Genomic DNA, 12,272 nt, shown 5'->3' on the forward strand with positions numbered 1-12,272 from the left:
GTGTTTGGAGGACAAAGAATGCTGAGTTGCATCCAAAGAACACCATACCTACTGTGAAGCATGGGGGTTGAAACATCATGCTTTGGGGCTGTTTTTCTGCAAAGGGACCAGGACGACTGATCCGTGTAAAGGAAAGAATGAATGGGGCCATGTATCGTGAGATTGAGTGAAAACCTCCTTCCATCAGCAAGGGCATTGAAGATGAAACGTGGCTGGGTCTTTCAGCATGACAATGATCCCAAACACACCGCCCGGGCAACGAAGGCATGGCTTCGTAAGAAGCATTTCAAGGTCCTGGAGTGGCCTAGCCAGTCTCCAGATCTCAACCCCATAGAAAATCTTTGGAGGGAGTTGAAAGTCCGTGTTGCCCAGTGACAGCCCCAAAACATCACTGCTCTAGAGGAGATCTGCATGGAGGAATGGGCCAAAATACCAGCAACAGTGTGTGAAAACCTTGTGAAGACTTACAGAAAACGTTTGACCTGTGTCATTGCCAACAAAGGGTATATAACAAAGTATTGAGAAACTTTTGTTATTGACCAAATACTTATTTTCCACCATAATTTGCAAATAAATTCATAAAAAATCCTACAATGTGATTTTCTGGATTTTTTTTCTCATTTTGTCTGTCATAGTTGACGTGTACCTATGATGAAAATTACAGGCCTCTCTCATGTTTTTAAGTGGGAGAACTTGCACAATTGGTGGCTGACTAAATACTTTTTTTCCCCCACTGTACAGGCCCGTCTGAAGTTTGCCAATGAACATCTGAATGATTCAGAGGAGAACTGGGTGAAAGTGTTGTGGTCAGATGAGACCAAAATTGAGCTCTTTGCCATCAACTCAACTCGCCGTGTTTGGAGGAGGAGGAATGCTGCCTATGACCCCAAGAACACCATCCCCACCGTCAAACATGGAGGTGGAAACATTATGCTTTGGGTGTGTTTTCATGCTAAGGGGACAGGACAACTTCACCGCATCAAAGGGACGATGGACGGGGCCATGTACTGTCAAATCTTGGGTGAGAACCTCCTTCCCTCAGCCAGGGCATTGAAAATGGGTCGTGGATGGGTATTACAGCATGACAATGACCCAAACACACGGCCAAGGCAACAAAGGAGTGGCTCAAGAAGAAGCACATTAAGGTCCTGGTGTGGTGTGGCCTAGCCAGTCTCCAGACCTTCATCCCATAGAAAATCTGTGGAGGGTGCTGAAGGTTCGAGTTGTCAAACGTCAGGCTCGAAACCTTAATGACTTGGAGAAGATCTGCAAAGAGGAGTGGGACAAAATCCCTCCTGAGATGTGTGCAAACCTGGTGGCCAACTACAAGTGATTACTCTGTGATTGCCAACAAGGGTTTTGCCACCAAGTACTAAGTCATGTTTTGCAGAGGGGTCAAATACTTATTTCCCTCATTAAAATGTAAATCAATTTATAACATTTTTGACATGCGTTTTTCTGGATTTTTTTGTTGTTATTCTGTCTCTCACTGTTCAAATAAACGTACCATTAAAACTATAGACTGATCATGTCTTTGTCAGTGGACAAACGTACAAAATCAGCAGGGGCTCAAATACTTTTTTCCCCTCACTGCGTGTATGTATGTATGTATGTATGTATGTATGTATGTATGTATGTATGTATGTATGTATGTATGTATGTATGTATGTATGTATATATATATATATATATATATATATATATATACACAGTGGGGAGAACAAGTATTTGATACACTGCCTATTTTGCAGGTTTTCCTACTTACAAAGAATGTAGAGGTCGGTAATTTTTATCATAGGTACACTTCAACTGTGAGAGCCGGAATTCTTACTGGTTGGTAGGTGATCAAATACTTATGTCATGCAATAAAATGCAAATTAATTACTTAAAAATCATACAATGTGATTTTCTGGATTTTTTCAGTTGAAGTGTACCTATGATAAAAATTACAGACCTCTACATGCTTTGTAAGTAGGAAAACCTGCAAAATCGGCAGTGTATCAAATACTTGTTCTCCCCACTGTATATACACACACACACATATATATATATATATAAAAAAAATTCGCTCAGCTGTTTGTTGCTGCTGGAGTGAAACAGCTGCTTTAACAAGCCCAATAATTTACCAACAATTCCAAAGGAAATAGCATGTAAAAAATAAAATATGGGCACGATTAAAAGAGCTAAAAAAAATGTTTCTCAACTGGTAAATTGAAGTATGCTTCCCATTCGCCATTCAAGTGCATAGGCAACTAGGCAGGCTTAAGTGCGTCACACACCACTTTGCAATGTGCTGGAGACATACAGTATGACATACTGTATAAGCTGGAGACATATCCTGAACATTTTCCTACATATTATTGTAGCTCAGTTGGTAGAGCATGGCGCTTGCAACGCCAGGGTTGTGGGTTCGATTCCCACGGGGGGCCAGTATGGAAAATGTATGCACTCACTAACTAAGTCGCTCTGGATAAGAGCGTCTGCTAAATGACTAAAATGTAAATGTAAAAAATATTAATGAGGAATATCTTACCTTGCTTCAAAGTAGCTAGCTAGCAAAAATCTAACCTGCAGGGAATTATTTTATAAAGACTTCCATATGCCATTGAAAAAAGTAGCCTTTTTCTCGATTGGTTTTCAAATCAACTTTCTTTCATTGTCCAGTAGCCAAAGGCACAATCCTAGTCATATTAGCAACTCAATCTAGTTGTTGCATATTTATATATCCTCTCTATCACATGAAACTACTCACAATGGTGTTTTCCCACTAATTGCATTATGGAACGAACATTCGCGCGTAGCCTACTGCCTTGTGCACATTGCTGCTCTTATAATGTGAAGAAATAATAGTTCATCAACATTTTAAGCTAAACATTCTGATCTGTCGCATGAGCCTCATTGTTTTTTAACGTTTTCTGCATGTAGCCTATAGGCCTACTGGTTGGATGGATTTGGGATCTATCATACCACAACTGTCCCAGAGTCTGTTTGGGACAGGCTATTTAATTCTCGCACAGAATGACAAACTGACCAACAGAATAGGTAAACTTTTCTACTATGGGTGGGGATAGTAGATTGACATAGGTTAGTGATTTTACTGTTCGTTACTCGCCTTGTTGGCTGAGGAAAAGTAAATGTGGACAGTTATTCTAACATAGGCGGCGTGTGGGTTTCAAGTTTGGGGAAGCCATTTTCACCATAAAAATGCACCTTTATAATAAACCATTCCGTGCATCCTCGCATTTGCAGACGTATGTAAGAACCTACTATTCCTAATGTGATGATTAGACTGGATAGTCATAATTTAGGCTAATAATATAACTCAATCTCTGTTCGCAAAAAATACTATTCAATGCAGCACGTAGTGGCGTAGAGTAGGCCTAGGCTATTTCACAGGAAAATGTTGGCCTTTCATAAAAACATTTCATGCAATTCTACTACATTTTCTATGACTGGAGACTCTTTTTTAATACGACAAAAATTCAGTGGTGGAAAAAGTACCCAATTGTCATACTTCAGTCAAAGTAAAGATACAGTGCCTTCGGAAAGTATTTAGACCCCTTAACCTCCACAAGTTACAGCCTTATTTTAAAATTGATTTTTTTTTTTTTTTTATCCCTCATCAATCTACACACAATACCCCATAATGACAAAGCAAAAACAGGTTTTTATAACTCTTTGCTCATTTATTAAAAATAAAAAACTGAAATGTCACATTTATATAAGTATTCAGGCCCTTTACTGGGTACTTTGTTGAAGCACCTTTGGCAGTGATTACAGCCTCGAGTCTTCTTGGGTATGACGCTACAAGCTTGGCACACCTGTATTTGGGGAGTTTCTCCCATTCTTCTCTGCTGGGCCACTCAAGGACATTCCTGCGTTGTCTTGGTTGTGTGCTTAGGGCCGTTGTCCTGTTGGAAGGTGAACCTTCATCATAGTCTGAGGCCCTGAGAGCTCTGGAGCAGGTTTTCATCAACGACCTCTCTGTACTTTGCTCCGTTCATCTTTGCCTCGATCCTGACTAGTCTCCCAGTCCCTGCCGCTGAAAAACATCGCCACAGCATTAGACTGCCACCACCATGCTTCACCGTAGGGATGGTGCCAGGTTTCCTCCTGATGTGATGCTTGGCATTCAGGCCAAAGAGTTCAATCTTGGTTTCATCAGACCAGAGAATCTTGTTTCTCATGGTCTGAGAGTCTTTAGGTGCCTTTGGCAAACTCCAAGTGGGCTGTCATGTGCCTTTTACTGAGGAGTGGCTTCCGTCTAGTCACTCTACCAAAAAGGCCTGATTGGTGGAGTGCTGCAGAGATGGTTGTCCTTCTGGAAGGTTCTCCCATCTCCACAGAGGAACTCTTGAGCTCTGTCAGAGTGACCATCGGGTTCTTGGTCACCTCCCTGACCAAGACCCTTCTCCCCCGATTGCTCAGTTTGGCCGGGCGGCCAGCTATAGGAAGAGTCTTGGTGGTTCCAAAATGCTTCCATTTAAGAATGATGGAGGCCACTGTGTTCTTGGGGACCTTCAATGCTGCAGACATTTTTTGGTACCCTTCACCAGATCTGTGCCTCGACACAATCCTGTCTCGGAGCTCTACGGACAATTCCTTCGACATCATGGCTTGGTTTTTGCTCTGACATGCACGGTCAACTGTGGGACCTTACATAGACAGGTGTGTGCCTTTCCAAATCATGTCCAATCAATTGAATTTACCACAGGTGGACTCCAATGAAGTTGTAGAAACATCTCAAGGATGATCAATGGAAACCTGAGGTCAATTTTGAGTCTCATAGCAAAGGGTCTGAATACTTACGTAAATAAGGTATTTGTTTTTGCATTGCAAACATTTTTAAAAATCTGTTTTCACTTTGTCATTATGGGGTATTGTGTGTAGATTGATGAGGAAAAATATGAATTTGATATATTTTAGAATAAGGCTGTAACGTAACAAAATGTGGAAAAAGTCAAGGGGTATGAATACATTCCGAATGCTATAGAAAATGACTAAAGTAAAAGTGAAAGTCACCCAGTAAAATACTACTTGAGTAAAAGTCTAAAAGTATTTGGTTTTAAACATACTTAAGTATCAAAAGTAAAAATCACTTCAAATTACTTCTATTAGGCAATCCAAACGGCACAATGTCCTTATTTTTTTTACGGATAGTCAAGGGCATACTCCAACACTAAGACATAATTTACAAATTAAGCATTTGTGTTTAGTGAGTCTGCCAGATCAGAGGCAGTAGGGATGACCAGGGATGTGTGTGAATTTGACCCTTTTCCTGTGCTGTTAAGCATTCAAAATGTAACGAGTACTTTTGGGTGTCAGGGAAAATGTATGGAGTAAAAAGTACATTATTTTCTTTAGGAATGTAGTGGAGTAAAAGTAAAAGTTGTCAAAAATATGAATAGTAAAGTACAGATACCTAAAACAACTACTTAAGTAGTACTTTAAAGTATTTTTACTTAAGTACTTTACACCACTGCAAAAATTACAGGGTAGCCTACTCTGGGCCTACGAAAAGGGGAGAAACAAATACAATGACGTCCATCTAACCTGGAGGAAGAAATTATTGTCCAAAAACATACAAAAGTGGCACTGACCCAATGATAAAGACTATGAATATGCACACTCACCGGGGATATGGCCGATGTTCTCCGCTGGTGCCAATAATATAGGCTTTTGCTCAATTAAGTTGAGAATTGTCATAATTAAAAAAGACAGATCGGAGTCTTTTCATTGTCTTCTATTTAGGCCTACAGCAATAGCCATTTCGCTTTCCAAACTGTTTTTCCGCGATTGCATTTTTAAATATTGCGATATACCTGGCTGGGTCTCTCTGCTCTTCACTGATAGTCGCAACTCAACAATAATTTATTTGATATTTGCCGCTCGCTCTGCCCAAATTGCAGGCCCCTCCGACTGTAGGCTATGCGATTTAAAACAATTCACAGCTTTTTCTTTTAAGAAGCTAATTATCCTCGGTGGCCAAATCATGCTTTCTGGTGTAGTAGCCCATTTTGAATGATTTTACTTATTTCTGTATAGACAGGAATAAGCTATTTAGGCTATACAGTGAGGGAAAAAAGTATTTGATCCCCTGCTGATTTTGTACGTTTGCCCACTGACAAAGACATGATCAGTCTATAATTTTAATGGTAGGTTTATTTGAACAGTGAGAGACAGAATAACAACAAAAAAATCCAGAAAAACACATGTCAAAAATGTTATAAATTAATTTGCATTTAATGAGGGAAATAAGTATTTGACCCCTCTGCAAAACATGACTTAGTACTTGGTGGCAAAACCCTTGTTGGCAATCACAGAGGTCAGACGTTTCTTGTAGTTGGCCACCAGGTTTGCACACATCTCAGGAGGGATTTTGTCCCACTTTGCAGATCTTCTCCAAGTCATTAAGGTTTCGAGCCTGACGTTTGGCAACTCGAACCTTCAGCTCCTTCCACAGATTTTCTATGGGATGAAGGTCTGGAGACTGGTTAGGCCACTCCAGGACCTTAATGTGCTTCTTCTTGAGCCACTCCTTTGTTGCCTTGGTCGGGTGTTTTGGGTAATTGTCATGCTGAAATACCCATCCACGACCCATTTTCAATGCCCTGGCTGAGGGAAGGAGGTTCTCACCCAAGATTTGACGGTACATGGCCCCGTCCATCGTCCCTTTGATGCGGTGAAGTTGTCCTGTCCCCTTAGCAGAAAAATACCCCCAAAGCATAATGTTTCCACCTCCATGTTTGACGGTGGGGATGGTGTTCTTGGGGTCATAGGCAGCATTCCTCCTCCTCCAAACACGGCGAGTTAAGTTGATGCCAAAGAGCTCGATTTTGGTCTCATCTGACCACAACACTTTCACCCAGTTCTCCTCTGAATCATTCAGATGTTCATTGGCAAACTTCAGACGGGCCTGTATATGTGCTTTCTTGAGCATGGGGGACCTTGCGGGCGCTGCAGGATTTCAGTCCTTCACGGCGTAGTGTGTTACCAATTGTTTTCTTGGTGACTATGGTCCCAGCTGCCTTGAGATCATTGACAAGATCCTCCCGTGTAGTTCTGGGCTGATTCCTCACCGTTCTCATGATCATTGCAACTCCACAAGGTTAGATCTTGCATGGAGCCCCAGGCCGAGGGAGATTGACAGTTCTTTTGTGTTTCTTCCATTTGCAAATAATCGCACCAACTGTTGTCACCTTCTCACCAAGCTGCTTGGCAATGGTCTTGTAGCCCATTCCAGCCTTGTGTAGGTCTACAATCTTGTCCCTGACATCCTTGGAGAGCTCTTTGGTCTTGGCCATGGTGGAGAGTTTGGAATCTGATTGATTGATTTATTGCTTCTGTGGACAGGTGTCTTTTATACAGGTAACAAGCTGAGAATAGGAACACTCCCTTTAAGAGTGTGCTCCTAATCTCAGCTCGTTACCTGTATAAAAGACACCTGGGAGCCAGAAATCTTTCTGATTGAGAAGGGGTCAAATACTTATTTTCCTCATTAAAATGCAAATCAATTTATAACATTTTTGAAATGTGTTTTTCTGGATTTATTTGTTGTTATTAAGTCTCTCACTGTTCAAATAAACCTACCATTAAAATTATAGACTGTTCATTTCTTTGTCAGTGGGCAAATTTACAAAATCAGCAGGGGATCAAATACTTTTTTCCCTTACTGTATAACTTTGACAATTTAATTACATTTACTTTAGGGAAAGATTAGCTTCCCCTAACCTTATGCATGCACCGCCTTTGTTTTGTAACATTTTCAAATTGCTCATCGGAATTCGGTAAGAATGACATTGCATCGGTGTTGCGTGTTCTGTTAAGATGAATTACCATAAACTAAATGTGATTTCTGGCATTCTGAGCACCTTGGGTGGATGCCCTAATCAGGTTGCGCAACCAATGCTACGGATCTGGTACATTTCTTAAATGTCCGGAAAATTATAATGATGCCAGTCAAATGTCCTGCGCCACATTTTCCTAATGGAAACCCTGGTGTGTGTGTGTGTACAGAGTTCTGTATATAGAGCCATTTTTTGTTTACAAGCAAACGTCACATTTGAGTGATTCACATGCATGCTCGCAACAAAAAGCCCTGTAGCAGATAGCTAGCTACAGTATACACTGATGTTAGGACCTTGACAAACTTACCAGTGAGTGACCATGAAAACACAAGGCTGATGGCTAAAGCTATGCTCAACAAGTATACTGAACAAATATATAAATGCAACATGCAACAGTTTCAATACTTTTACTGAGTTATAGTTCATATAAAGGAAATCAGTCAATTGAAATGAATTCATTAGGCCCTAATCTATGGATTTCACATGACTGGGCAGGGGCGCTGCCATGGGTGGGCATGGGGGAGCCACAACGTTGGAGGCGGTTTATGGTAGAGTAATTAACATTAAATTATCTGGCAACAGCTCTGGTGGACATTCCTACAGTGAATATGCTAATTGCACGCTCCCTCAAAACTTGAGACATCTGTGGCATTGTGTTGTGTGACAAAACTGCACATTTTAGAGTGGCCTTTTATTGTCCCCAGCACAAGGTGCACCTGTGTAATGATCATGCTGTTTAATCAGCTTCTTGATATAAAACACCTGTCAGGTGGACGGATTATCTTTGAAAAGGAGAAATGCTCACTAACAGGGATATAAACAAATCTGTGAACAACATTTGAGAGAAGCACGCTTTTTGTGCATATGGAAAATTTCTGGGATCTTTTATTTCAGCTCATGAAACATGGGACCAACACTTTACATGTTGCGTTTATATTTTTGTTCAGTATATATTATTCTTCCGGCTCTTTTTGTGATAATTTACCTTGCCTCGCTGGCTTACTAGGTAATCAATCCTCCGATGACATCTGCGATGTTGTAGTAGATGATAACCATCTGATTACTTGTTTGCTAACTTGCATGAGCTGCATCTAAAGTCGGATGTGATCATACTCGCTTCCATGTAAACAAACCAGTTTCTGATTCGGAACTGCACGCACAACTTTTCATGACGGGGTCGATATATGGTCTATAGCCTACTCAGTGTGTGCACTGAGATTTGACTACACTCACCCTTCCGGGGCGGATCCCGGCTCACCCTCCTCTTCATCAGACTCAGTCTCATCCGAATCATCTTCATCATCATCCTCCTCCTCTTCCTCATTCTCACTCAAGCCAAGCTGGCCGTTCCTTTGCTCCTTCTTTTTTGGCTGTCGGTGGTGGAACACAAAAGATAGTCATACAATATCTATCTGACTCTCAGAATGTTTTGGAATAGATACAGTGGGGAAAAAAAGTATTTAGTCAGCCACCAATTGTGCAAGTTCTCCCACTTAAAAAGATGAGAGAGGCCTGTAATTTTCATCATAGGTACACGTCAACTATGACAGACAAAATGAGGAAAAAAAATCCAGAAAATCACATTGTAGGAATTTTAATGAATTTATTAGCAAATTATGGTGGAAAATAAGTATTTGGTCAATAACAAAAGTTTCTCAATACTTTGTTATATACCCTTTGTTGGCAATGACACAGGTCAAACGTTTTCTGTAAGTCTTCACAAGGTTTTCACACACTGTTGCTGGTATTTTGGCCCATTCCTCCATGCAGATCTCCTCTAGAGCAGTGATGTTTTGGGGCTATCGCTGGGCAACACGGACTTTCAACTCCCTCCAAAGATTTTCTATGGGGTTGAGATCTGGAGACTGGCTAGGCCACTCTAGGACCTTGAAATGCTTCTTACGAAGCCACTCCTTCGTTGCCCGGGCGGTGTGTTTTGGATCATTGTCATGCTGAAAGACCCAGCCACGTTTCATCTTCAATGCCCTTGCTGATGGAAGGAGGTTTTCACTCAAAATCTCACGATACATGGCCCCATTCATTCTTTCCTTTACACAGATCAGTTGTCCTGGTCCCTTTGCAGAAAAACAGCCCCAAAGCATGATGTTTCCACCCCCATGCTTCACAGTAGGTATGGTGTTCTTTGGATGCAACTCAGCATTCTTTGTCCTCCAAACACGACGAGTTGAGTTTTTACCAAAAAGTTATATTTTGGTTTCATCTGACCATATGACATTCTCCCAATCCTCTTCTGGATCATCCAAATGCACTCTAGTAAACTTCAGACGGGCCTGGACATGTACTGGCTTAAGCAGGGGGACATGTCTTTCACTGCAGGATTTGAGTCCCTGGCGGCGTAGTGTGTTACTGATGGTAGGCTTTGTTACTTTGGTCCCAGCTCTCTGCAGGTCATTCACTAGGTCCCCCCGTGTGGTTCTGGGATTTTTGCTCACCGTTCTTGTGATCATTTTGACCCCACGGGTGAGATCTTGCGTGGAGCCCCAGATCGAGGGAGATTATCAGTGGTCTTGTATGTCTTCCATTTCCTAATAATTGCTCCCACAGTTGATTTCTTCAAACCAAGCTGCTTACCTATTGCTGATTCAGTCTTCCCAGCCTGGTGCAGGTCTACAATTTTGTTTCTGGTGTCCTTTGACAGCTCTTTGGTCTTGGCCATAGTGGAGTTTGGAGTGTGACTGTTTGAGGTTGTGGACAGGTGTCTTTTATACTGATAACAAGTTCAAAGAGGTGCCATTAATACAGGTAACGAGTGGAGGACAGAGGAGCCTCTTAAAGAAGAAGTTACAGGTCTGTGAGAGCCAGAAATCTTGCTTGTTTGTAGGTGACCAAATACTTATTTTCCACCATAATTTGCTAATAAATTAATTTAAAATCCTACAATGTGATTTTCTGGATTTTTTTCCCTAAATTTGTCTGTCATAGTTGACGTGTACCTATGATGAAAATTACAGGCGTCTCTCATCTTTTTAAGTGGGAGAACTTGCACAATTGGTGGCTGACTAAATACTTTTTTCCCCCACTGTATATACTGTATTCTATTCTACTGTATTTTAGTTAATGCGTCTCCGACATTGCTTGTCCTAATATTTATATATTTCTTAATTCCATTATTTTACTTTTAGATTTGTGTGTATTGTTGTGAATTGTTAGATATTACTGCACTGTTGTAGCTAGGAACACAAGCATTTCGCTACACCCTCAATAACATCTGCTAAATATGTGTATGTGACCAATAAAATTTGATTTGATGATTTAGTTAGCTAAACTAACAAGTCTGTTTGGTTACCAAGGCAACTACTGTAGCGATGTAGTAAACTTGCTAGCTACTTCAGTGGCTGTTGAACACATTTCTAGCAGCAAATGTGTTAAATTATAGCCATGGTATAAATGGGATAATCAACTCGGGGCTCTATGCGTTCTCTGGGGAAATAATGTAACACCTTCCACGTCATCCATTATTTTCCATAGAATGCATAGCCCTTACATAATCACCTTTACGTCTTCTTCAAATTCATCACTGCTGTTGTTCGCCATTTCACGCAGAGGTCTGTTCTTCTTCCTTGAGACTTGTAATGGGGAGAAAGTTGAGATGTTAGCGATGAGGTGGAACAGTCGCAGCAGGGGTTGAACCAGCAGCAACCCTGTGCCGTGGCTATGGTGAGAGTGCACTACCACCTGACTGTGCCATAATAAAGGTCTATATATCTTTGATGAGGCCATAATGCATTAATGTCGGGGGGATGTCTCTATTTCTATGGATGCTACAGTGTCACTGAATTTATGTCCTCATCGGTCTAATAAATAACGTTAGCATCATACAATTTGCTTCTGAATTTGACTTTTAGTTAACTAGGTGACTTTTAATACCTGGTCTTCGTGGTGTCGGGGTGTACACACTGGCGATTTCCTCGTAGTCGTTTACCTCCAGGCTCTCGTCATAGGGCTGGTTAGTTATGAGCTTGGTCTGAAGAGGAGACAAATCACTTCATGACAACATGCAAACTAGCCTAAGAATGTAACATTACTGTTACGGACTCTAGGCTACATGCAAACTAGCTGGGCACGTTGGGTAGCTGGATAGCTAGCTAGCAAGTTAGCTAATGTAAGTTATGTGGCTTGAGTTGTTGGCAATGTTTGTTGGCAAGGCCACAGCAATTACATTTATATAAACCCTGTTAGCTAGCTAACGCGTTAGCTAGCATTGCCATAAAAGTTGGATACCATTGGCAAAACTAGCATAAAAGGAGGCATGCATGAAATACCAATTATGTACAGAAGAAGTGTGAACAATTATTTCGATTTGTGAAAGATAATCTGACTTTTTGGTTACCTTTTGTTTCTCTGCTCTATCCATGAAAGCCAGTGTACCGTCACCAAGGGATACAAAGTATCGCGATGCCACGC

The 12,272-nt window shown here is 41.1% G+C and overlaps 1 protein-coding gene across 1 annotated transcript in view; it reads right to left on the bottom strand.

Annotated features, from left to right (window-relative positions):
- ift46 (intraflagellar transport 46 homolog (Chlamydomonas)) overlaps positions 1-12,262 on the bottom strand; it is a 32,988-nt gene extending 20,726 nt beyond the window's left edge. The window contains exons 1-4 of the mRNA XM_084169706.1: positions 12,199-12,262; positions 11,736-11,832; positions 11,361-11,434; positions 9,081-9,217 (exon numbers count right to left, since the gene is read on the bottom strand). Of these exons, the coding sequence (XP_084025832.1) occupies positions 9,081-9,217; positions 11,361-11,434; positions 11,736-11,832; positions 12,199-12,222 (332 nt within the window). The 5' untranslated portion in view covers positions 12,223-12,262. The remainder of the gene's footprint in view (positions 1-9,080; positions 9,218-11,360; positions 11,435-11,735; positions 11,833-12,198) is intronic.
- Positions 12,263-12,272: the final 10 nt, after the last annotated feature.

The sequence above is a fragment of the Coregonus lavaretus genome (assembly GCF_964263955.1).
Source record: "Coregonus lavaretus genome assembly, chromosome: 10".
Taxonomy (NCBI): Eukaryota; Metazoa; Chordata; class Actinopteri; order Salmoniformes; family Salmonidae; genus Coregonus; species Coregonus lavaretus.